Raw genomic sequence first — 26,689 nt, forward strand, 5'->3', positions numbered from 1 at the left:
TAAATGGTGCTGGGAAAACTGGCTAGCCATAAGTAGAAAGCTGAAACTGGATCCTTTCCTTACTCCTTATACAAAAATTAATTCAAGATGGATTAAAGTCTTAAATGTTAGACATGAAACCATAAAAACCGTAGAAGAAAATGTAGGCAATACCATTCAGGACATACGCATGGGCAAGGACTTCATGTCTAAAACACGAAAAGCAATGGCAACAAAAGCCAAAATAGACAAAAGGGACCTAATTAAACTAAAGACCTTCTGTCCAGCAAAAGAAACTACCATCAGAGTGAACAGGCAACCTACAGAATGGGAGAAAAGTTTTGCAATCTACCAATCTGTCAAAGGGCTAATATCCATAATCTACAAAGAACTTAAACAAATTTACAAGAAAAAATCAAACAACCCCATGAAAAAGTGGGCAAAGGATATTAACAGACACTTTTATGCAGCCAACAGACACACGAAAAAATGCTCTTCATCACTGGTCATCAGAGAAATGCAAATCAAAACCACAATGAGATACCATCTCACACCAGTTAGAATGATGATCATTAAAAAGGCAGGAAACAACAGGTGCTGGAGAGGATGTGGAGAAACAAGAATGCTTTTACACCGTTGTTGATATTGTAAAGTAGTTCAACCATTGTGGAAGACAGTGTGGCGATTCCTCAAGAATCTAGAACTAGAAATACCATTTGATCCAGCCATCTCATTACTGGGTACATACCCAAAGGATTATAAATCATTCTACTATAAGGACACATGCACATGTGTGTTTACTGAGGCACTATTCACAATAGCAAAGACTTGGAACCAACCCAAATGTCCATCAATGATAGACTGGATAAAGAAAATGTGGCACATATACACCATGGAATACTATGCAGCCATAAAAAAGAATGAGTTCATGTCCTTTGCAGGAACATGGATGAAGGTGGAAATCATCATTCTGAGCAAACTATCGCAAGGACAGAAAACCAAAGACCACATGCTCTCACTCATAGGTGGGAACTGAACAATGAGAACACTTGGATACAGCATGGGGAACATCATACACCGGGGCCTGCCATGGATTGAGGGGTTGGGGGAGGGATAGCATTAGGAGAAATACCTAATGTAAATGATGAGTTAATGGGTACAGCAAACCAACATGGCACATGTATACATATGTAACAAACCTGCATGTTGTGCACATGTACCCTATAACTTAAAGTACAATAAAACAAATAAAAAAATAGAGAACCCAGATATAAATCCATCCATTTATAGCCAACTCATCTTCAACAAAAGCATGCAGGACATCCAGTGAGGAAAGGACAGTCTTTTCAATAAGTGGTGCTAGACAGGCTGGATAACCACATGCAGAAGAATGAATCTATACCCCTATCACTCACCCTACACAAAAATAAAATCAAAGTGGATTAAAGACTTGAATCTAAGACCTCGAACTATGAAACTACTAGAAGGAAACATTGGGGAGATGTCCCATGACATTGGTGTGGGCAAAGATTTTTTTGTGTAAGACCTCAAAAGCACAGGCAACAAAAGTAAATGTAGACAAATGGGATTACATCAGGTTAAAAAACTTCTGCACAGTAAAGAAAACCAATCAACCAATTAAAGAGACAAGCCACAGATGGAAGAAAATATTTGCAAACTGTCCATCCAATAAGGGATTGAAAACCAGAATACATAAGGAGTTCAAAATACTCAATAGCAAAAAAGCCCCAAATAATCTGATTTTTAAATGGGCAAAAGAGCCGGGCGCGGTGGCTCACGTTTGTAATCCCAGCACTTTGGAAGGTCGAGGCGGGCGGATCACCTGAGGTCAGGAGTTTGAGACCAGATTGACCAACATGGAGAAACCCCGTCTCTACCAAAAATAGAAAATTAGTTGGGATGGTGGCACATGCCTATAATCCCAGCTACTCGGGAGGCTGAGGCCGGAGACTCACTTGAACCTGGGAGGCGGAGGTTGCGGTGAGCCGAGAGTGCGCCATTGCGCTCCAGCCTGGGAAACAAGAGTGAAACTCCGCCTAAACAAAAAAAAAGGCAAAAGATCTATATAGATATTTCTCAAAATAATACATAAAAATGGTCAACAGGTATACGAAAAAATGTTCAACATTACCAATGATTAGAGAAATGCAAATCATTAGAGAAATGCAAATAAAACCCACAGTGAGCTATCATCTCATCACATTTAAAATGGCCTGTGTCAAAAAGACAGTCACTAACAGATGTTGGTGAGGATGTGAAGAAAGGCGAATCCCTCACACACTGTTGGTAGGAATGTAAATTAATATAGCCACTAACAGTATGGAGATTCCTCAAAAAAACTAAACATAGAATACCATGTGATCCAGCCATTCTACTACTTGGTATGTATCCAAAAAAAAAAAAAAAAAAAAGGGAAATCAATATACTGAAGGGATACCTGCACTCCCATGTTTATTGGGCAGTATTCACAATAGCCAAAATATGGGATCAACCTAAATCCCTAACAAAGGATGACTGGATAAAGAAAATGTGGCATATATACAGGAAAGAATATTCTTCTCATAAAATAGGATGAAATCTAGTCATTTACAACAACATGAATGGAATTGGAAGTCATTATGTTAAGTGAAATAAACCAAGTAAAAAGCAACACATATCACATGTTCTTACTCGCGTGGAAATTATAAAAGTGAATCTCACGAAGATAGACTAGAACAGTTACCAGAAGTCAGGAAGGTTGAGGGGAGAGGGAGATGAAAGGGAAAAAAAGAATATAAATATATTTATTACCACTAAACTGTACACTTAAAGATGTAAAGGTGGCAAATTTTATATGTATATTTTACCTCAACAAAAAGGTGTAAGAATATACAAAGAAGCAAACAATATTAAGTCTTAAGAAAGCAACTGGTTAATATTTAATTACATTATAATTTTTAACTAAAAGGGGAACAAACATCCGCATATTGTTCTGTTGCCCTAATGAATAATAGCAATAAAATTACAGCATAATAGCATTTGCACTATACCTCACAGTTGTCACACTGTTTCACCGTAAATTTTAAACACAAATAAAAACTCCAAGTGGTATTATAGAATGACAGAACTGAAGAAACTCAGGTTTTTTGTCTTCATATTTACAATAACTGTGCTATTGTTTAAACACAGGACTGTTTAGCATCACAAGTGTTAGAAACATGAAGTAACTGTACCTGAAGGAAGCTTGAATTGATTTTAACCTGTGATGAACTTGCTCTCAAAACAGAAATGTATAGTTGGGTCCAGGAAGCCTGGGGATTGCATGTATAACTGGAAGTTCTCCAAATTAACTTCCATTTCAAATACAATGTTGATGAAAAGAGATGTAATTTAAAAGTGCTGATTTGAAGTACACTTATCTATTATTGCAACTCAACAGTAGTCTCAGCAATTTTTTTGGAATATAGCTCAACAGATGATTTTGTTTTCAGAGAAGAGCGTGTTCCCACTGACATGATTTAGAATTGTTGACATAGAGATAATAACAAAGCAGACCAAATTGTAATTGGTTTTCTTCTTCTTCTTCCTTCTCTAGAGACAGTGCACTTCCTCATTGCTTGCAACCAAGGCAATGCTCCCATTGCCCTGGCCTTGATATGTCACTGGTTTACTACTGTGTTGTTCTACAAATTTTTCCTGGAAGCCCAGCTGACCCTCCTCCTCCATTCCTTCCTACAATTTTGTAATCAACAAATTCCCTATATGAAAATGCCTCTTTGCTTAAATTATCTAGTTATGTATTCTAACTAACTATTCTAGTTATCTGCAACTAAACCCTGACTGATACAGATAGTAGGCAAGGGACAAAGGATTTTGCTTAGAGCGATGGCTTTTAAAAACATTTATTCCTTTATCCATCCATTCACTCAATGCTTTCATGCATCTCTCTGTATATATAGCTATGCCCATGTGTTATTCAAATTTGGGGTGTTTTCTCCTGAGAGCATTGAATTTTGACTAGGCGATCAAGTCGTGCACAAGAGAGATGGATTGGACAACCATATTAGTTAGAAAGCGTTTGGCTCTCAGAAACAGAAACACTAACTCAAACTGATTAAAACTATTAGGAAATATACTATCTCACAAACTGGAAGTTCCACAATGGGTCAAGTTTTGGGGTAGCTCAATGATGTCATTAGGTATTCAGGTTCTTCCTGCCCCTCTCTTCTGCCATCCTCCATATTGACTTCATCCTTGTACTGGCAGCAAGATGGCTTCAGCTCATCCAGAAACAACAACGATCAGAGAAAGAGAACAGAATGGTTCTCTCTTAGGAGTAAGTAGATTGCTGTGTCATTATGGCCCCACTGACAGGTGATCTGTAGGATGGCGGGGAAGGGAACCTGCTGGGCAGAACTCTGAGTCATATATTTGGTTGTCCTCTTCATCTGGAACTTGTCTTATTTGCCAGGAAGAAGCAAAAGGCTGTGGCAAGGATCTATGCTGAATCATGGCACAGACTAATGTTGCGGCTGGATGGTCTTGGAAGGAGCAAGTTTGGAGGATTGCAAGTTTGGAGCAAGCTTGGAGCAAGGAAATTTGAGAAAGAAGTATGTGAATTGATCTAGAATGTATGTCTTGCATATGAATATTTATCACAAGGTTCTCTTCATAGGAGAGGTGCTAAATAGTCAGATGGGTTTAATGCCCATTCAGTGGATATCAGTCAGACTCTCTGCCACTCCAGTACTTGATTGATGAGCTCATATACAAAGTGGCCTTGGGGACAAATATGAAAATATGCATGGACTCAATAATATGAATTTCTTCCCACCAAAACTTACTATTACTACTGCTTGGATGTCAAATTTACCAGTAGCAGCCATTAGCCCTGGGCCCCTGATACGGTATAATATCCTATGGGTACCAACCAGCCATCCTGAGATAGTTTGATTGCTTTGAACTCCTTTTATTACAAACTGGACTGTGACTTTTTTCTTACCTTAAATAGATTGTAACTTCAAATTGGATTTGTTTTCCTGTTTACTATACCTCGGCTAGCCCTACCATCTGTAGATTTACTGAATACCTTACACAGCACTATTTTATCTCACACAACATTGCTCCTATCAAAGGAAGTCACATTACCCTGATCTAAGTACAGCAATGAACTGAAGCCTGTTCATGCCAACTCACCTAGAAGAAATCAGCCAATAAAACAATGAAATCACCTCTTATAGATCTACTTATGACACCGCCTAGCAAAAAACACCCTGTGAGTTTGGGGTACCATCTTGCAGGAATGTGCTGTGCACTCTGAACCAGGACTAGTGATCAACCTGTGGTGTTGTTTCCTCCATAACCAGAACACATGGGGCTGAGAACCAAGGGATGATGGCAAGATTGATACCTCATGATCCACTTACAAAAAGTTTTGTGTTTTGCTTCCTATTCTCACAATTTTGGTTTCTGCTGTTTTAGAATTAGAAGATTATTATTCAATATTTCTTTCAGGGAACACAACAATGATTCCCCTCAATTAGAAACTGGGACTGCCACCATATGCTTGTAGGCAAACCAGCAAAAAAAAAAAAAAAAAAAAATTACGACCTTGGCTAAGGCAATTTATCCTGATTATCATTAAATGTTGTACACCGTAGGAATGAACTAGTTTGCTTTTATTACCCTACTGGGACATCATTTATGTTATTTCCACTATTACAATGAACATTGTTGTACATGTCCGCTTGTACACATGAGTGAAAGGGTAGATACCTAAAAGTGGAATTCCTAGGTCACAGAATATGTGAATATTTAACTTTACAATTTGTTGTCAAAAACTCACCAAAGTGGGCCGGGCACAGTGGCTCATGCCTGTAATCCCAGCACTTTGGGAGGCCGAGACAGGCACATTACCTGAGGTCAGGAGTTCAAGACCAGCCTGGCCAACATATAGTGAAACTCCTTCTCTACTAAAAAATACAAAGTTAGCCTGGCGTAGTGGCTCATGCCTGTAGTCCCAGCTACTTGGGATGCTGAGGCAGGAGAACCGCTTGTACCCAGGGGCAGATGTTTTAGTGAGCTGAGATCGTGCACTGTACTCCAGCCTGGGCAACAGAGCGAGACTCTGTCTCTCAAAAAAAAACAAAAAAAAATCACCAAAGTGGTTGTACCCATTTGTAACCCCACCTACAATGACCAAAGTCCTATTTCTATATATTCGTGTGGATATTTATTGAGTTTTGCTAATATAAGTGTGAAATATCTCATTATTGATTTAACTTATGAGTTATTTGTAACTTAGGGGCTATTTGTAACTTATTATTAACCATGATTACCTGAGGTCAGGCATCTTTGCATGTCTGTCTGTGGTGATATTTGAAAAAAAAAATAGTGTCAATTCTGTTTTCCACAATAACAGTAGTTACATTCTGAGCAGTGACATGCACTACCTCATGAAGCAATTCTTGTATTCATGCCCCATGCAACACATTTTTATCTCTAATTAGGTCTGGGTTGTTTAGTATCCAATTTAGCTCCCTTGAGGGTATAGGACAAAAGAGGAAAGCCAGTGCAGGACTTTAAATTTACATCTGATTATCTGTAAAGTGGACACTTCACATGGCTTTGCGTGTGTTCGTGTGTGTGTGTGTGTGTGTGTGCGGCCTCAATCTTGAATTAGTGTTGTGTAAGCCAGGAAGTGCTGAGATGTAATCTTAGGGATTTTGTCCTTTGAGTTCCTGTTAGTAATTTGGGTTTCTAATGGTATAATGTGGATTACATTGTAGCAGAACTGCCATGCCTCACAGGTTTGCAGTAACCTCAAATGCTACAGTCAAGTATGAGTCATAGCATGCCAGAGCTGGATGGTATCTTCACAATCACGCTATCCACAGCCCATAATTGGTAAAGGGGGGAAACTAAGGCAAAGAGAGCTCAACCTGTGAGATGGCAAAGAGCTGAGTTCCCAATTGCGTGCTCCAGCTTGATCTGAGACCTCAGGGTGGCTGTGCGGTGTCTGGTCATATGATAATTTTCCACCTGTGCTATGATATGAACAAGGTTGCTGTTGGGAGGCAATTTTCCATGGATTTGTTGAGTTTCTGCATGTCTCAGGAGAGCTTTTGTCCTTTGTCTCTGACTCAGTTGTCTTGCATCTTCTGCCAGCATCGATAAAACTGCAACTAGTTACCTTGCTACTTGAAAGAAGAGTAAAATCTCAGGTACTTCACGGTTCCTCACAGTTGCAAGCAGTAGTTTCAGAAGCTATTAATAAATGTTTTGTGTGATAGCAATCCTCTCATCAAATTAGTTTTGGAAAAGCTGAAGCCAAAAAAAGGATTGAAAAAAATATAGAAGGAAAGTGGGATCTTTTCCTGTTAGACTCTTTGATAAACTAAACGGCATTATGAATGGCTCTTGGGCATGGGGCAGGGATGGATGGAGTGTGCTAAGTTTCAAGAATTATTGGAATAGGAAGCCTTGCTTCTCCCTTCCTCTATGGGATGCTTAGGAACACTGGAAATAACAATAGAATAAAATTAGTAGAAACGGAAAGTGCGTATAATTACGAATAAGGATGGAAATGCAGTCGGGGTGGTTTTCATATCCTTTGTAAACTAGAATGTGGTAAGCTAACAGTTATGGAAGCAGTACCTACACAGTCCTTTTGCAGGTGTGCCCAAACCAAGGAAAGTAACGGGATTTTGCTCAAGGGTCAGATTTTAGAGCCAAAAGGGGATCTAGAAACAATGTCCAACCCTTCCATTTTACACATGAGGCACCAAGGCCTAGTTGGAGGAAGGCATTTACTTAGAGCCACCCAGTTCATGGGTAGTAATTTTGGCAATAAAGCGTAAATGATTTTAGTAACTTTTCAGTGTTCCTCGCACATTATTTGTTCTCATATTGTTGTATTGTTTTATTTATTTGTAACTCAGTTTTAAGGTTTCATAAGGCACATAGCATTTTGTCTAACACTCAAAGCTTCTACTAAAGTGTAACAATCTATTGAATATCTATGATATTCACTAGTCACTCTTCACATCCAGCACTGCCCAAAACAACTTTTTGCCATGATGAAAACCCTCCAGCCGGGCGCGGTGACTAATGCCTGTAATCCCAGCACTTTGGGAGGCTGAGGTGGGCAGAAGACCAGAGATTAGGAGTTCGAGACCAGCCTGGCCAACATGGTGAAACCTTGTCTCTACTAAAAATAACAAAAATTGACCAGGCGTGGTGGCACACTCCTGTAATCCCAGCTATTTGAGAAGCTGACGGAGGAGAATGGCGTGAACCAGGAAGGCGGAGCCTGCAGTGAGCTGAGATCGCCCCACTGCACTCCAGCCTAGGAGACAGCAAGACTACGTCTCAAAAAAAAAAAAAAAAAGAAAGAAATTAAAAAAAAATCATATTGCCAGTGTCCAGGATGGCAGCCATGAGCTACATGCAGCTATTGAGCACTTGTTAATGTGGCTACTGTGATTGAGGAACTCTTGTCTTAATTTCATTTAATTTTAAGTAATTGAAACTTGCACTTAAATAGCCACATTTGGCTAGCAGCTGCTGTCGTGAGCGCTGTAATGACGAACTGTAGTGACCGGACACTACAACGTGCACACTAGGAATGAGGAAGAATGGAGTCAGAATCCGAGTTATTCCCTTTCGTTGATCTATGACAAGCAGTCATGCCACTGGTGCAGGCCTGACGCCCCGTTCACTTGTTCCACAAGCATTTAGCAAGCACCTATGTACCAGGCTTTGAGTGGGAGTGTGGGGGTGCACCAACCACTGGCCACATGGTTGTAAGGGTCTGGACCTGTGGAATGAAGCAGAAGACGTCATCGTGAAGGAATCAGTTTCAGGCCCCGCGAGAGTTGGCACATGCCACGCGAGGGTCACTGCCCCATTGGCTTCTGAGTCACGGACTGCCCCGGAAGCTTTTGTGTCACGGACCGCCCCGGAAGCTTCTGGGTCAGGGACTGCCCCGGAAGCTTTTGGGTCACGCGCAGTTGGGCAGTGAGGCAGCGTCTCACTGAGGCAGCGCCCGGAGCCATGCCTTCAGATAGGAGGCAAGTGAAGAGGAGGAACAGGTCAATTCGCCGTGCCTTGCGTGTGGCTCACTTAGAGCTGGCAACTTATGGGGTGGCGGTAACTGTGTCGGATCCCGAGAGCAGCCGTCCCGGGTCCGAGGCCACCATAGCTGACAGGCCTCAGCCAGGATGGCTGGAATCTCTAAAGATGTGGGTCAGCAAACCCTGCGGGACGCTCATGCTCTCCATCTGGATCCTGCTGTTGGTGTGCTACTACTTGTGCTCCGGTGAGTGCTGGCTCAGGCCAGGCGGGGAAACGCTGGGGGAGGGCTAGGGAGAGGGGGCGGGGTGTGGCGACGCGCCCACACCAACTGTAGGCCTTCCTGCCCCTTCCTGTCCTCTCTCCTCCCCAAGGCCTTTATGGCCCCATCTTCAGCAGTCCTTACAAAGTCCTGCCCTCTCTCGCCTGGCCGCAGGAAGTCTTTCCCGCCTAAACTCACTTCTAAAAGACTTTCCCTCCCCGACTTCCCCTAACAAAAGCCTTTCGTTCCTCACTTCCCACCACAAAATACTAACCTTCCTTGTCGCCGCTTTTTAAAAGTTGAGAACCAGGCGCGGTGGCGCACACCTGTAATCCCAGCACTTAAGAAGGCCGAGGCAGGCGGATCACTTGAGGTCAGGAGTCCAAGAGCAGCCTGGCGAACATGGTGAAACCGCCATCTCTACTAAAAATAAAAATATTAGCCGGGCATGGTGGCACACGCCTGTAATCCCAGCTACTCGGGAGGCTGAGGCAGGAGAATCGCTTGAATTCAGGAGGCGGAGGTTGCAATGAGCCGACATGGTGCCACTGCACTCCAGCCTGGTGAGAGAGCGAGACTCCGTCTAAAAAAAAAATAGGGCCGGGCGCAGTGACTCGCGTCTGTAATCCCAACACTTTGAGAGGCCAAGGCGGCGGATTGCCTGAGCTCAGAGTTAAAGACCAGCCTGGGCAACAAGGTGAAGCCCCGTCTCTACTAAAATGCAAAAAAATTACCTGGGCGTGGTGGCATGCACCTGTAGTTGCAGCTACTTGGGAGGCTGAGACAGGAGAATTGCTTGAACCTGGGAGGCGGAGGTTGCAGTGAGCTGAGATTGCACCACTGCACTAGCCTTGGTGACAGAGTGAGACTCAGTCTCAAAAAAAAAAGAATAGAAAAAGGCCAGGTGCCATGGCTCATGCCTGTAATCCCAGCACGTCAGGAGGCCGAGGGGGGCGGATCACAAGGTCAGAAGATTGAGACCATCCTGGTTAACACAGTGAAACCCCGTCCGTACTAAAAATACAAAAAAATTAGCCGGGTGTGGTGGCAGACGCCTGTAGTCCCAGCTACTCGGGAGGGTGAGGCAGGAGAATGGCATGGACCCGGGAGGCGGAGCTTGCAGTGAGCCGAGATCAGGCCACTGCACTCCAGCCTGGGTGACAGAGCAAGACTCCGGTCTCAAAATAATAATAATAATAATAATAATAATAATAATAATAATAATAATAATAATAATAAAATTGAGGTGAAATTCACATAACATAGAATTAACTACTTTATAGTGAACAATTAAAGGAATTTAGTTCATTTAAATGTTGTGCAACCATCACCCCATGTAGTTCCAAAATATTTTAACCACCCCAAATTAAAACCCACACCCATGAACCAGTTACTCCCAATTCCCCAATCCATAAGGCTACTTCATTCCTTTTTATGGCTGATTAGTATTCCATTGTAGGGGTATACTATATTTTTATCTAGTTTTTGAAATTTACCGAATTTGGGTTGTTTCCACTTTGGGCCTATTATGAACAATACTACTATGAGCATTTGTGTACAAGTTCTTGTGTACACGTGTTTTGAGTTCTCTAGGAGTAGAATTGCTGGATCGTATGGGAACTCTGTTGATCTTTTTGAGGAAGTCCCATACTGTTTTACAAAGTGGTTGAACCGTTTTACATCTCCATTAACAATGTTTGAAGGTTTCAATTTTACCAATATATGTTATCTGTCCCCCTTGTTATAAATTATAGCCATCATAGTGGGAGTGAAATAGTATCTCATTATGGTTTTGATTTATATTTTCCTAATGCCTAATGACGTTGAACATGTTTTTATATGCTTGCTGGCCTTTTGTACATCTTTGGAGAAATGTCTTTTCAAATTATTTGACCATTTTTAATTGGATTGTTTGTGGTTTTGCTGTTGAGCTTTAATAATTCTTTATATATTCTGGATACTGAATCCTTATCAGATACCTGATTTGCAAATGTTTCCTCCCATTCTGTGGGTAGTCTTTTCACTTTCTTGATAATGTCCTTTGATGTAAAAATGTTTTTAATTTTGAGAAAGTTCAATTTATCTATTTTGTCTTTGGTTGCTTGTGTTTTGGAGTCATATCTAATAATCCATTGCCAAATCCAAGGTCATGACGATTACTCCCATGTTTACTTTTAAGAGTTTTATGGTTTTAACTCTTATATTCAGATTGTTGATCCATTTTGAGTTGATTTTTGCATATGGTGTATATTAAGGGTCCAACTTCATTCTTTTGCATGTGGATAACCACTTGTCCCAGCACCACTTGTTGAAGAGACGATTTTTTCCTCAATTGAGTGCTCTTTTGGCAGCTTTCTCAAAAATCAGTTGATTATGGATTTATAGATTTAGTTCTGGACTCTCAATTTTATTCTGGTCTGTGTATCTATCTCTATGCTGGTACCACATTCTTTTGATTACTGCAGCTTTATAGCAAGTTTAGAAATTGGAATGTGTGAGTTCATCATTTTCGTACTTCTTTATCCATATTGTTTTGTGTATTCATGGCCACTAACAACTCTATATAAATTTGAGAGTCAGCTTTTCCATTTCTGCAAAAAGGCCATTGGAATGTTGATAGAGTTGGCGTTGAATCTGTAGATCACTTTGGAAGTACTGCCATCTTAACAATATTAAGTATTCCAATCTGTGACCACAAAATTTCTTTACATTTATTAATGTCTTCTTTAATTTATTTCGGTAATGTTTTGTAGTTTTCAGTTTACAAGTCTTTAACTTCCTTGGTTAAATTTATTTTTAGATATTTTATTCTTTTGTATGCTATTGCAAATGGAATGGTTTCCTTTTTCTTTTCAACTTGTACATTGGTGGTGTATAGAAACACGGCTGATTTTTACCTGTTTGTCTCGTACCCTGTAAAGTTGCGAAATTCATTTATTAGCTCTAGTAAGTTTTTTGTGGACCTTTTGGATATTCTAGATATAGAATCATGTTATCTGTAAATAGAGAGAGTTTTACTTTTTATTTTCCTATTTTCATGCCATTTATTTCTTCTTATTGCTTAATTGCTCTTGCTAAAACTTCCAGCACAATATTGAATAGCAGTGATGAAAGCAGGCATCCATGTTTTAGAGGAAGCTTTCGGTTTTTCAACATTGGTTATAGTGTTAGCTGTTCATCAGCTCTTCATCATGTTAAGTAAGATTCATTCTGTTCCTTGATTGCTGAGTGATTTTATTATGACAGGGTTTTAGATTTTGTCAGATGCGTTTTTTGCATCAATTGAGATATGAAATTGTTTCTCTTTGTGTACTGTGTTGACTGATTTTCTTACATTGAACCATCTTTAGATTAGTGGGATGAACTTCACTTTACAGTCATTGCGTATAATCCTTGTAATGTGCTGTTGCATTTGGTTTGCTAGTATTTTGCAGGATAATTTTGTATCTATATTCATAAGCGATATTGGTCTGCAGTTTTCTTGTGGTGTCTTTTTCTGCCCTTGGGATCAGGTTACTACTGAACTCCTAGAATGAGTTAAGAAGTATTGTTGCTGAAGATTTTGAGAAAAATTGATGTTAATTCTTCTTTAAAAATTTGGTAGAAATTACCAGTGAAGCCATCTGTTCCTAGACTTTTTTTTGTTGAAACATTTTATTTTTTATTTATTTATTTATTTATTGTTTACTTTAAAAAAGTTCTGGGATACATGTGCAGAATGTGCAGATTTGTTACATAGACATACATGTGCCATGGTGGTTTGCTGCAACTATCAACCTGTCAACTAGGTTTTAAGCGGTATTTGTCAGAATGCTCTCCCTCCCCTTTCCCCCCAGCCCCTGACAGGCACTGGTGTGTGATGCTCCCCTCCCTGTGTCCATGTCTTCTCATTGTTCAACTTCCACTTATGAGTGAGGACATGCAGTGTTTAGTTTTCTGTCCCTGTGTTAGTATGCTGAGGATGATAGTTCCCAACTTCATCCATGTCCCTGAAAAGGACATGAACTCATTCTTTTTTATGGCTGCATAGTATTCCATGGTGTATATGTGCCACATTTTCTTTATCCAGTCTATCATTGATGGGCGTTTGGGTTGGTTCCAAGTCTTTGCTATTGTAAATAGTGCTGCAATAAGCATACATGTGCATGTGTCTTCATAGTAGAATGACTTATAATCCTTTGGGTATATACCCAGCAATGGGATTGCTGGGTCAAATGGTATTTCTGGTTCTAGACCCTTGAGGAATTGCCACACTGTCTTCCACAATGGTTGGACTAATTTACACTCCCACCAACAGTGTAAAAGTGTTTCTATTTCTTCACATCCTCACCAGCATCTGTTGTTTCTATACTTTTTAATGATTGCCATTCTAACTGGCGTGAGATGGTATCTCATTGTGGTTTTTATTTGCATTTCTCTAGTGACCAGTGATTTTGAGCTTTTTTTTCATATATTTGTTGGCCTCATAAATGTCTTCTTTTGAGAAGTGTCTGTTCATGTCCTTCACCCACTTTTTAGTGGGGTTGTTTATTTCTTGTAAATTTGTTTAACCTCCTGTAGATTCTGGTTATTAGACCTTTGTCAGATGGATAGATTGCAAAAATTTTATCCCATTCTGTGGGTTGCCTGTTCACTCTGATGATAGTTTCTTTTGCTGAGCAGAAGCTCTTTACTTTAATTAGATCCCATTTGTCAACTTTGGCTTTTGTTGCCATTGCTTTTGGTGTTTTAGTCATGAAGTCCTTGCCCATGCTTATGTCCTGAATGGTATTGCCTAGGTTTTCTTCTAGGGTTTTGATGGTTTTAAGTCTTTAATCCATCTTGAGTTAATTTTTGTATAAGGTAAAACGAAGGGGTCCAGTTTCTGTTTCCTGCATATGGCTAGCGAGTTTTCCCAACACCATTTATTAAATAGAGAATCCTTTCCCCATTGCTTGTGTTTGCCAATGATCAGATGGTTGTAGATGTGGGGTGTTATTTCTGAGGCCTCTGCTCTGTTCCATTGGTCTATGTATCTGTTTTGGTACCAGTACTATGCTGTTTTGGTTACTGTAGTCTTGTAGTATAGTTTAAAGTCAGGTAGTGTGATGCCTCCAGCTTTGTTCTTTTTGCTTAGGATTGTCTTGGCTACACAGGCTCTTTTTTGGTTCCACATGAAATTTAAAGTAGTATTTTCTAGTTCTGTGAAGAAAGCCAATGGTATCTTGATGGGAGTACCATTGAATCTATAAACTACTTTGGGCAGTATGGCCATTTTCACGATGCTGATTCTTCCTATCCATGAGCATGGAATTTCTTTTTCCATTTGTTTGTGTCATCTCTTATTTCCTTGAGCAATGGTTTGTAGTTCTCCTTGAAGAGGTCCTTCATGTCCCTTGTAAGTTGTATTCCTAAGTATTTTCTTTGTAGCAATTGTGAATTGGAGTTCATTCATGATTTGTTTATTATTGTTTTTATTATTGGTGCTTGTTTATTATTGGTGTATAGGAATGCATGTTATTTTTGCTCATTGATTTTGTATCCTGAGACTTTGCTGAAGTTGTTTACAGCTTAAGGAGTTTTGGGGCTGAGATAATGGGGTTTTCTAAATATATACAATCATGTGGTCTGCAAACAGAGACAATTTGACTTCCTCTCTTCCTATTTGAATACCCTTTATTTCTTTCTCTGGCATGATTGCTTTGGCCAGAACTTCCAATACTATGTTGAATAGGAGTGACGAGAAAGGGCATCCTTGTCTTGTGCTGGTTTTCAAAGGGAATGCTTCCAGCTATTGTCCATTCAGTATGATGTTGGCTATGGGTTTGTCATAAATAGCTCTTATTATTTTGTGGTGCTGAGAAGAATGTATATTCTGTTGATTTGGGGTAGAGTCTTCTATAGATGTCTGTTAGGTCTGCTTGGTCCAGAGCTGAGTTCAAGTCCTGAATATCCTTGTTAATTTTCTGTCTCGTTGTTCTGTCTAATATTGACAGTGGGTTGTTAAAGTCTCCCTGTATTACTGTGTGAGAGTCTGTCTTTTTGTAGGTCTCTAAGAATTTGTTTTATGAATCTGGGTGCTCCTGTATTGGGTGCATATGTATTTAGGAAAGTTAGCTCTTCTTTTTGCATTGATCCCCTTTACCATTATGTAATGCCCTTCTTTGTCTTTTTTGTTTAGATTTGTTTTATCAGAGACTAGGATTCCAGCTCCTGCTTTTTTTTTTTTTTTTTTTTTTTTTTTTTTTTTTTTTGCTTTCCATTTGCTTGGTAAAATTTCTCCATCCCTTTATTTTGAGACTGTGTATGTCTTTGCATGTGAGATGGGTCTCCTGAATACAGGACATCAGTGGATCTTGGCTCCATCCAATTTGCCAGTCTGTGTATTTTAATTGGGGCATTTAGCCCATTTACATTTAAGGTTAATATTGTTATGTGTGAATTTGATCCTGTCATCATGATGCTAGCTGTTTATTTTGCACATTAGTTGATGCAGTTTCTTCATAGTGTCATTGGTCTTTATATTTTGGCGTGTTTTTGCAGTGGCTGGTACTGGTTTTTCTTTTCCATATTTAGTGCTTCCTTCAGGTACTCTTGTAAGGCAGGCCTGGTGCTGACAAAAATCCCTTAGCATTTGCATGTCTGTAAGCATTTTATTTCTCCTTCGCTTATGAAGCTTAGTTTGGCTGGATATGAAATTATGGGTTGAAAATTCTTTTCTTTAAGAATGTTAAATATTGGCACCCACTCTATTCTGCTTCTAGGGTTTCTGCAGAGAGACCTGCTTTTAGTCTGATGGGCTTCCCTTTGTAGGTAACCTGACCTTTCTGTCTTGCTGCCCTTAACATTTTTTACATTTTTTCCTTCATTTTAACCTTGGTGAATCTGATGATTATGTGTCTTGGGGTTGTTCTTCTCGAGGAGTATCTTTGTGGTGTTCTCTCTGTTTTCTGAATTTGAATGTTGGCCTGTCTTGCTTGGTTGGGGAAAGTTCTCCTGGACAATATCCTGAAGTGTTTTCCAACTTTTTTCCATTCTCGCTGTCACTTTCAGGGATCCCAATCAAACGTAGGTTTTGCCTTTTCACATAGTCCCATATTTCTTGGAGGCTTTATTCATTCCTTTTCAATCTTTTTTCTCTAATCTTGTCTTCATGCCATATTTCATTAAGTTGATCTTCAATCTCTGATATCCTTTCTTCTTCTTGATTGATTTGGCTATTGATACTTGTGTATGCTTCACGAAGTTCTCGTGTTGTGTTTTTGAGCTCCATCAGTTCATTTATGTTCTTCTCTAAACTGTTTATTCTAGTTAGCAGTTCCTGTAACCTTTTGTCAAGGTTCTTAGCTTCCTTGCATTAGGTTAGAACATGCTCCTTTAGCTCAGAGGAGTTTGTTATTACGCATCTTCTGAAGCCTACTTCTGTCAATTCATCAAACTCATTCTCTGTCCAGTTTTGTGCCCTTGCCAGAGAGGAGTTGTGATCATTTGGAGGCAAAGAGGCATTCTGGTTTTTGGAATTTTCAGCATTTTTGCACTGGTTTTTTCTCATCTTTGTGGATTTATCTACCTTTGATCTTTGAGGCTGAAGACCTTTGGATGGGATTTCTGTGTGGGAGTTCTTTTAGCTGATGTTGATGTTACTGCTTCCTGTTTGTTAGGTTTTCTTCTAACAGTCAGGCCCTTCTGCTGCAGGTCTGCTGTGGTTTGCTGGAGGTTCACCCCAGACCCTGTTTTCCTGGGTATCACCTGTGGAGGCTGCAGAACAGCAAAGATTGCTTTCTGCTCCTTCCTCTGAAAGCTTTGTCTCAGAGGGGCACCAGCCTGATGCCAGGCAGAGCTCTCTCCTGTGTGAGGCACCTCTCAACCCCTGTTGGGAGGTCTCTCCGAGTCAGGAGCCACAGGGATCAGGGACCCACTTGAGGATGCAGTCTGTCCCTTAGCAGAGCTCGAGTGCTGTGCTTGTAGAATCCTCCTTGTCAGGGTCCACTGCTCTCTTCAGAGGCGGCAGGTAGGAACGTTTAAGTCTGCTGAAGCTGTGCCAACAGCCGCCCCTTTCCTCGGATGCTCTGTCCCAGTGAGATGAGAGTTGTATCTATAAGCCCCTGACTGGGGTTGCTGCCTTTCTTGCAGAGATGCCCTGCTCAGCAAAGAGCAATCTAGAGAGGCTGTCTGGCCACAGCTGCTTTGCCGCACTATGTTGAGTTCCACCCAGTCCTTAGCACAGTCAGGGGAAAGCTGCCTACTCAAGCCTCAGTAATGGCGGATGCCCCTCCCCACACCAAGCTCAGTCGTCCCAGGTTGATTTCAGACTGTTGTGCTGGCAGGGAGAATTTCAAGTCAGTCTTTCTTAGCTTGCTAGGTTCTGTGGGAGTTGGACCCACTGGCTTGGCTCCCTGGCTTCACTCCCCTTTCCAAGGGAGTGAAAGGTTCTGTCTCACTGGGGTTCCAAGTGCCACTGGGCTAAGAAAAAAAAAAAAAAAAAAACTCCTGCAGCTAGCTCCATGTCTATCTGAACAGCTGCCAGTTTTGTGCTTGAAACCCAGGACCCTGGTGGTGTAGGCACATGAGGGAATCTCCTGGTCTGCGGACTGCAAAAACCACAGGAAAAGCATAGTATCTGGGCCAGATAGCACAGTCTGTCACAGATTCGCTTGGCTGGAAAAGGGAGGCCTCTGCTCCTTGCACTTCCCAGGTAAGGCAACACCCCACCCTGCTTCTATTCACCCTCCATGGGCTTCACCCACTGCCTAACCAGTCCCAATGAGATGAACAGTGTACCTCAATTGGAAATGCAGAAATTACCCACCTTCTGCATTGGTCTTACTGGGAGCTGCAGACCAGAGCTGTTCCTTTTCAGCCATCTTGCCAGCAGATGCCCCTGTTTTTGTATTTTTATATTGATATATCATAGTTGTATGTATTTTTGGAGTACACGTGATATTTTAATATGTATACACAATGTGTAGTGATCAAATCCAGGTAATTGAGATATCCGTTACCTCCAAAATTTATCTTTGTGTTGGGAACATTCCAATTCTTCTAGCTACTTTGAAATATGAAACAAATTATTGTTAACTATAATTTCTCTATTGCAAGGGAGATTTCATTTAGTGTTTCAATCTCTTTACTTTTTATAAGTATTCTTTGAAAGGTCTTCCCTCCTTAACCTCCCTTCACAAAGTACTACCTTTCCGTTCCCTCCTTTCAGAAATGACTTTCTCTCATTGATGGCTTTCCTTTCTCATCTTTCCTAAGGCCTTCTTTTCAGTATCTCCATCACATGGGACTAACCTTCTTCACCGCACCACTCAAAGTACTAACCTCCATCATCTCCTCTCTTAAAACTTTTCTACCCCTAACCTCACTTGCTAACCTCCCGTACTTCACTACACAAATTTCCTCAGTCACTTCCCTTCACAAAAGTCTTTCCTTGCTCATTTCCCCTCACGAAAGCCTTTCTTTACTCACCTTCCATCACAGAGTCCTACCCTCCCACATGTTCACTCACAAATGCCTTCCTTTATCTCCCTCTAAAGGCTTCTTATCACACTTCTTCTGACAAAGTGCTTCCTTTTCTCACGTCAGTCATGAAGGCCTTTAATTCCTCAACTCTCCACTAAAATTGCTTGTCTTCCTTCACAAAGACCTCCCTCCCTCATCTCCTCTCACAAGGGCCTTTCTTCTCTCACCTCCCTCATGAAATTATAACCCCCTTCATCTCCTCTTCATAGTCCTTTCTTCTCTCACCAATACATTCCCTGTCTCACCTTTGCTTATATAGTTCTAACCTCCCTTATCTCTCCTCACAAAGGTATACCCTCCTTCTTCTCCTCTACCAAAATCTTCTTTCCATGCTCTCCCCTAACAAAATTCTAACCTCTTTCACCTCCCCTCACAAAGACCTTGCCTTCTTTTATGGTTGCCTTTCCTGCTTTCTTTACCCTCACAGTTGACTTCCCTCCCTGCTCAAAGGCCTTCTTCCCTCAAGTTCCCTCACAAAACCCTAACTTCCTCATCTCCTTTCCCACAAAACTTCCCTCCTTCACTTATCACAAAGACCTTCCCTTTTTTACCCTCACAAATGCCTTCCCTCCTTCATCACCATTCTAAAACTTTTTCTTGTCCTTCAGTCAGGGTCCTTTCATTTCTCACCTCCCCACAGTGACTTTCCTTTGCCCACTTCACAGGCCTTCTCTCAAAAGCTTTTCATTCCTTATCTCACAGAGCCCTTTTCTCCTCTCTGTTCAAGTCTTCAGTCCCTTACTTCCCTTCCTTTACCTTATATCATCCTCTCCCTCTCTAAGCTACCTTCACTAAGGCCTTGCCTCTCTCCCTCAAATTCCTTCCCCTACCTCTTTATTTACCCTCCTCCAGGCCTTTACTCACTCCCCCTCAGAAGCCTACTTTCAGCTCTCCAAAAGTTCTTCTCCTCACTCAGGTTTTCCTTCCTTTACCATCCAAAGGTACTTTCCAATTCTTCCCCAAAAGCCTCCTTTTCTTCCTTCTACTTAGTGATCTTTCTGCCTCATGTGCCTCACTCAAAGTCTTTCCCTCCTCCTCCAGATTCTCCCAACCTGAACTGCTTTTCCTTTTCCTACACCCTTCTTTCCTTCCATAACCTTCCTAAGTCTCAGATGGTTTTCTCAAAACAGCTTTCTCTGTATTACCCACAATAGCATGCCTTTTCTCCCAACCCCCTCACAAACGTATTTCATGTTCTCATCTGCACAAAGGCCTTAGATTTCCCACAGTCTCCTGCCTTTGAGCTCCAGACCCAAGCCCAAAGACTTCAGCATCCCCACATCTAATCCCAATGGCTTCTTTCTCCGTGCGCTCCCTAGAGGTTTTCCATCTTCTCAACCAACGTCCACCCACAGTCAAAGAGGGAGGCAAAGATTGGGCAATGGCATCACAGCTAAAAAGAATGGAGACTTCTGTACACTATGTCACAACTAGATGGGTTTATAGGTTTTTGTGAGGAATGAAATTCGAAGTTAAATAAAATATATGCTGTGTTTTATCAATTATTTGAAATAAGTTAGAAAATATGATTTCTGTTCTTTGAAAAAATGTTAAGATATTTTTAATGATCATTTACAAATCATAGTATTACTACAAATTATTCAGGTTTATTTCTACTATTTATCTAAAACACCAAAGTAATTCTGAATTACTGAATTTGTAATAGTACAACACTAAAAGTCTTCTTATCCTCTAAAAAAGTAAGCTGAAAAATAAAACTATAAATTGTATATTTTTTCTTAGTCAGTGAGTTCTTCATTTTCTATTTCTATTTTGAGTAGAACTCCCACAACAAAAAAGAATACTGTCTAATTCAGTGTGATTTCTTTATTTCCAGGAGTACTTTTTCTGTTATAGGGCTAACATGTTTTCTTCTAAAATAATCCATGATTCATTCTTTATATTGTTAGATTTCCCAGATTCTCAGGAGGTAATATGTGACTGTATGAATTAAATTTAATTTGCATTTAAAATTATTTCACTTAATTGACATAACAAAATGCACTGTGTTATGGGGTGAATTGTGTCCCCTCACCAAAAACAGTTGCAATTTTAACCCCAAAACCTTATTTGTGATCTTATTTGGAGATAAGGTCTTCATAGAGATAATCAGGTTAAAATGAGGTCATCTGGAGTGTATTTTAATTCACTGTGAATGGTGTCCTTATAAAAAAGGGGAAACTTGGACACAGAGACAGACACCTATACAGGAAAGACTATTTCAATCTGCAAGCCAAGGAGAGGCCTTTCCTCACAGTCCTCAGAAGGAACCAGCCCTACTAACACCTTGATTTTGGACTTCTAGCCTCCAGAGGTGTGAAACAATAAATTTCTGTTTTAAGTCACCCAGTTTATGGTATGTTGTTACAACAGCCCTAGAAAACTAATATACATCAGAAGGTAAAATAATTGTCCATGGTCCTGTAGAATTATGGCAAAAGCAAAACATATGGTTCTGACATTAAAATTCCCTTTTGCATTTCTAGACGGACCCCAGTGAGTTCTCTTACATTTAATGCTACTGAGAGGAATCGAAGTTGAGTGACCTGAGGTAACTCTGGGATATCCCTCCAGTTGCATTGTCATTTGCATTCCCAAGCCACATTGCCTTTCAGGTTATATTTATGCAAAAGACATACAGACCAGTTGCATACAGGATGAGGAGAGAAGCAAATTGGGGACTGGGAGTTTGATCCCACCAATTATCTGTAACCTATTCGGTCAGTCCTAATTGTTTATCCTTTTTAGGGAAATTCAAAAAATGAGACATAAAGATGGACCAGTAGGTAATATTTTCAAATTGCCTTAGCTCCATGGACAAATCCCAGTAACTAGTTTCTGTATCATTATATTAGAATACCTTATTAATCTGATATCCTTGCGGAGTGAATGAGGCATTACACATAGAAAGTCTGGCTGCCTGCCATGTACCTAATTGAGCACAAGGCTAGCTTTTGCTTTAACCCTGTGTACATGTGGTGTAGTTGGAGGAGCCCTAAGCTAGGAATCAGGAGATCTAGGTTGCCCTGATTGTTCACATTAACTTGCTGTGTGACCTTTGATGAGTCATTTCACCTCTTCAGGCTGTAGCTATCTTGTTGAAAAAATGAAGAAATTTCACTAGGTAAGCATTTCTTCTGTTCACTTCTTTCAAGCTAGGAGCCCTAAGCTAGGAATTAGGAGATCTAGGTTGCCCTGATTGTTCACACTAACTTGCTGTGGACCTTTGATGAGTCATTTTACCTCTTTAGGCTTCAGTTATCTTGTCGAAAAAATGAAGAAATTTCACTAAGTGGGCATTTCTCCTGTTCAGTCAGAATGCTTGGTTATCTTGATGATACCAGTCATTCACAATTCCCTTTAGGCTACCTTACTTTTTTACATTAATATATTTATTTAAAAAGGGAACTGTACCATAGTTATAAATGGAAAGTTGACCATATTTGCTATTAATAACATTATTAATAAAAGCAAATATCTTTAAAACAAAGTAATGATATTAAATTTAAAATTGTAAGCAATAAAAATGAACAATGAAAGTCATGTAACAAACTATTTTTTTTGCATTGTATTAAGCACTTCACATGTGACATCATTTAATCCTTATAACACTTCAAAATAAATATCACCATTTTGCAGATGAATAAACTGAGGCAACGAGAAGTTTACTGACATGCTCAAGTTCACCAACTAGTATGTGGCAGAGCCAGGATGCAAACTCAGGTCTGTTTGAGGCCAACGCCCAGAAAGACAGTGGCATAGGTAGACCCTCAAATTGAAGCCCCAGTAAAATCCTTTAGAAACTGATACAGTTAGCCACTGCTCTTTCTGTCTCCCCACCCTGTCATTCAGTTTCTCATCTATTAGACCTCACACCAGAGTGGGCGGGTGGGGCGGGAGGGGGCAACATAATTTGTAAAATGAAAATACAAGATCTCTCATTCAAAATTTATGGATTTCAAAATGGTGATGGCAAAACATTAAACCAAGCATGGAGCTCCCCAAGTGTAGGGCCCTGTTTGACTGCACAAGTCACATATAGATGAAGCTCTCTGTCTGCACTGAGTCTGGTGTTTCTTTTCCGTTGAAATGTAGTTAGGTTTTTAGTTATTCATTTGTAACAGGGAAATTTAAAAATAAAAATTCTTTGTGACAAGGAAACATAATTGGTTCTTTACTATTTTCTGCTACCAATTTAAAAGGCTGACTCCTAATCTTTTATTTGCTGAATATGCTAATGAGTGTGAAGATGCAAATTAGAGGCCAAGAGGATGAAATTATTCTTCATATGAAAAAAAAATGGAGGAGGGGAAAAAGGCTGGAGGCTGTTTGGGTAGAGAGGAAGACCTGAGAAAAAGGCTTGTGTGCTGGCTGATGGGAGACTTTGGAGACAGTTAAAGAAGAAAAGGAGACAATTGTCCCAGGGAAGAAAGAACAGGGATGAAAGTTTATAAAGCCTAAGCAAAAATAATAAAGCTGGAGGCATCACACTACCTGACTTCAAACTATACTACAAGGCTCCAGTAACCAAAACAGCATGGTACTGGTACCAAAACAGACATATAGACCAATGGAAAAGAACAGAGGCCTCAGAAATAATGCCACACATCTACAACCATCTGATCTTTGACAAACCTGTCAAAAACAAGCAATGGGGAAAGGATTCCCTATTTAATAAATAGTGTTGGAAAAACTGGCTAGCCATATGCAGGAAACAGAAACTGGACACTTTCCTTACACCTTATACAAAAATTAACTCAAGATGGATTAAAGACTTAAATGTAAGACCTAAAACCATACAGACCCTAGAAGAAAACCTAGACAGTTCCATTCAGGACATAGGCATGAGCAGAGACTTCATGACTAAAACACCAAAAGCAATGGCAACAAAAGCCAAATTGACAAATGGGATCTAATTAAACTAAAGAGCTTCTGCTCAGCAAAAGAAACTCTCATCAGAGTGAACAGGCAACCTGTAGAATGGGAGAAAATTTTTGCAATCTATCCATCTGACAAAAGGTTACTATCCAGAATCTACAAAGAACTTAAACAAATTTACAAGAAAAAAAAAACTCCATCAAAAAGTGAGCAAAGGATATGAACAGACACTTCTCAAAAGGAGACATTTATGTGGCCAACAAACATATGAATAAAAGCTCATCATCACTGGTCATTAGAGAAATGCAAATAAAAACCACAATGAGATACCATTTCACGCCAGTTAGAATGGCAATCATTAAAATGTATGGAAACAACAGATGCTGGAGAGGATGTGGAGAAATAAGAACGTTTTTACACCGTTGGTGGGACTGTAAACTAGTCCAACCATTGTGGAAGACAGTGTGGCAATTCCTCAAGGATCTAGAACCAGAAATACCATTTGACCCAGCAATCTCATTACTGGGTATATACCCAAAGAATTATAAATCATTCTACTATAAGGACACATGCACATGTATGTTTATTGCAGCACTATTTACAATAGCAAAGACTTGGAACCAACCCAAATGCCCATCAATGATAGACTGGATGAAGAAAATGTGGCACATATACACCACGGAATACTATGCAGCCATAAAAAAGAATGAGTTCATGTCCTTTGCAGGGACATGGAAGAGGCTGGAAACCATCATTCTCAGTAAACTAACGCAGGAACAGAAAACTAAACACTGCATGTTCTCACTCATAAGTAGGAGCTGAACAATGAGAACATATGGACACAGAGAGAGGAACATCACACACCAGGGCGTGTGATGTCAGGAGGTCGGGGGCTAGAGGAGGGATAGCATTAGGAGAATTACCTAATGTAGATGAGGGGTTGATGGGTGCAGCAAACCACCATGGCCCGTGTATACTTATGTAACAAACCTGCACGTTCTGCACATGTATCCCAGAACTCAAAGTATTAAAAAAAAAACAAAGTTTATAAAGATTTGCCATATGGCAAGTCATGTCAGTCGTGTTTGATGTCATGGTAGATTTGATATTTTACTCACATTTTTTTTCCTACACTTTCAAGTAAACTCATAGCAAACATTAATATATTCATAAATATTCATCTATGTTCTACCTAAAATTCTTATGTACCACTAGTGATAGACTACCCTTTGAGACATACTGCTCAAGTTAGTTTAAAAATAATTGTCTTTCAGAGTATGGAAGAAATCAGAGGTGGAGGGCAGGGTATAATATATTCTAGACTTATGGTTGAGACTGCCACTGATGTTGCTTATCTGAGTTAAGATGTTTAATTGTCACTTTCATTTCAAATGCCCATTGTAATGACCGAAAGAGCTATAAAGGGTGAAAACCTGGAGAACCTAGAAAGGTTCCATCTGTCATCTATATGCCAGAAACTTGGAGGGTTCTCTGAAAGATGAAAACATGACAGAGAGAAATCACAGCAACTTGTGTTTCATGTGAAGTCAACGGCAAGCCTTTCCCCAGGGACTGGGGGCTAGGGCACTCGGAGTTGGGGACTGTAAGTTGAGGGATCAATATTCTAGAGGAACTCCAGAGAACGCATAACTTGCTGAATATAACTTAGAATGGAGACTCGGGCCTCAGTGTGCTACTGTCAGCACAACACTGTGCTGAATCAAGTGGCAACAAGGACAGCAAATTGACGAAGGGGGACACTGAGCAAACAAACAGAAATATGGAACAAAGGTCTTGTCAAGGTCTCTTCCATCTGTAGCTCCCTTCTCATGTCATGTGGGACAGGGTTCTCTGATCTGGCAAAGTGTGCCTAACAATATTAATCTCATTTCTTGTCCTTGTGCTGGAAGCACTCTCCCAGGCCCTTTGTTCAGCCAGCTACTTCTAGTCCTTTTTTTCCCCCACTTAATTATCATCTACTCAGAGAGACCGGCTCCCATTTAAAGTAGCCTCCTCCCTTATTCTGTATCAGTATCCACTTTCTTCATAGCACTCATTACAAGTTGTAATTATTTAATTTGTTAGTTGACTTATTTTTTGTCTGTCTTCTCCACTGCATTGTAGTAAGCTCCATGAAGGCAGGGATCTTGTCTGACTTGTTCACTGATATATCCTCAAAGCATAGAATATAGTAGGTGTTCAGTAATGAGTAAGCATTAGTAGAAAACAAGCAGGACAAAATGGATTATTTTTAATATTGCCAAGGTATAATATATAGTGAAGATAAAATTGTCATGATTGAATATGCATTGTCGGAGTATATGAAACAAATAGTTTTAGAAATTTAAGTAGAAATCATCAAAACCACAATCATGGTGAGATACTTTAATATTTATCTTTTAGTCCTTGACAGAAAAAATAAAGATACAAAGCATTTGTATAATATAATTTAGCTTGATTTAACAGTTATAATAGAGTTCATTGTGAGAGTACACATTCAAATGTATGTGTATGGAAGTTGCTCTCGTTAAAATGAGAAAGAAGATATTATCATTGATATAAAGGAGATTTAAGTATTACAAGTGAGTAGTCTTAAGGGCAGCCAGAGAGAAAGGTCGGGTTACCCACAAAAGGAAGCCCATCAGACTAACAGCAGATCTCTTGGCAGAAACTCTGCAAGCCAGAAGAGAATGGGGGCCAATATTCAACACTCTTAAAGATAAAAATATTCAACCCAGAATTTCATATCCAGCCAAACTAAGTTTCGTAAGTGAAGGAGATATAAAACCCTTTACAGACAAGCAAATGCTTAGAGATTTTGTCACCACCAGGCCTGCCCTACAAGAGATCCTGAAGGAAGCACTAAACATGGAAAGTAACAACTGGTACCAGCCATTGCAAAAACATGCCAAAATGTAAAGACCATCGAGGCTAGGAAGAAACTGCATCAACTAACGAGCAAAATAACCAGTTAATATCATAATGGCAGGATCA

The 26,689-nt window shown here is 40.0% G+C and overlaps 1 protein-coding gene across 1 annotated transcript in view; it reads left to right on the top strand.

Annotated features, from left to right (window-relative positions):
• Positions 1 to 8,946: 8,946 nt before the first annotated feature.
• FMR1NB (fragile X mental retardation 1 neighbor) overlaps positions 8,947 to 26,689 on the top strand; it is a 45,137-nt gene continuing 27,394 nt past the window's right edge. Inside the window, exon 1 of the mRNA XM_011930286.1 lies at positions 8,947 to 9,298. Within this exon, the coding sequence (XP_011785676.1) occupies positions 9,034 to 9,298 (265 nt within the window). The 5' untranslated portion in view covers positions 8,947 to 9,033. The remainder of the gene's footprint in view (positions 9,299 to 26,689) is intronic.

This window comes from Colobus angolensis, unplaced genomic scaffold, assembly GCF_000951035.1.
Source record: "Colobus angolensis palliatus isolate OR3802 unplaced genomic scaffold, Cang.pa_1.0 Scaffold85, whole genome shotgun sequence".
Taxonomy (NCBI): Eukaryota; Metazoa; Chordata; class Mammalia; order Primates; family Cercopithecidae; genus Colobus; species Colobus angolensis.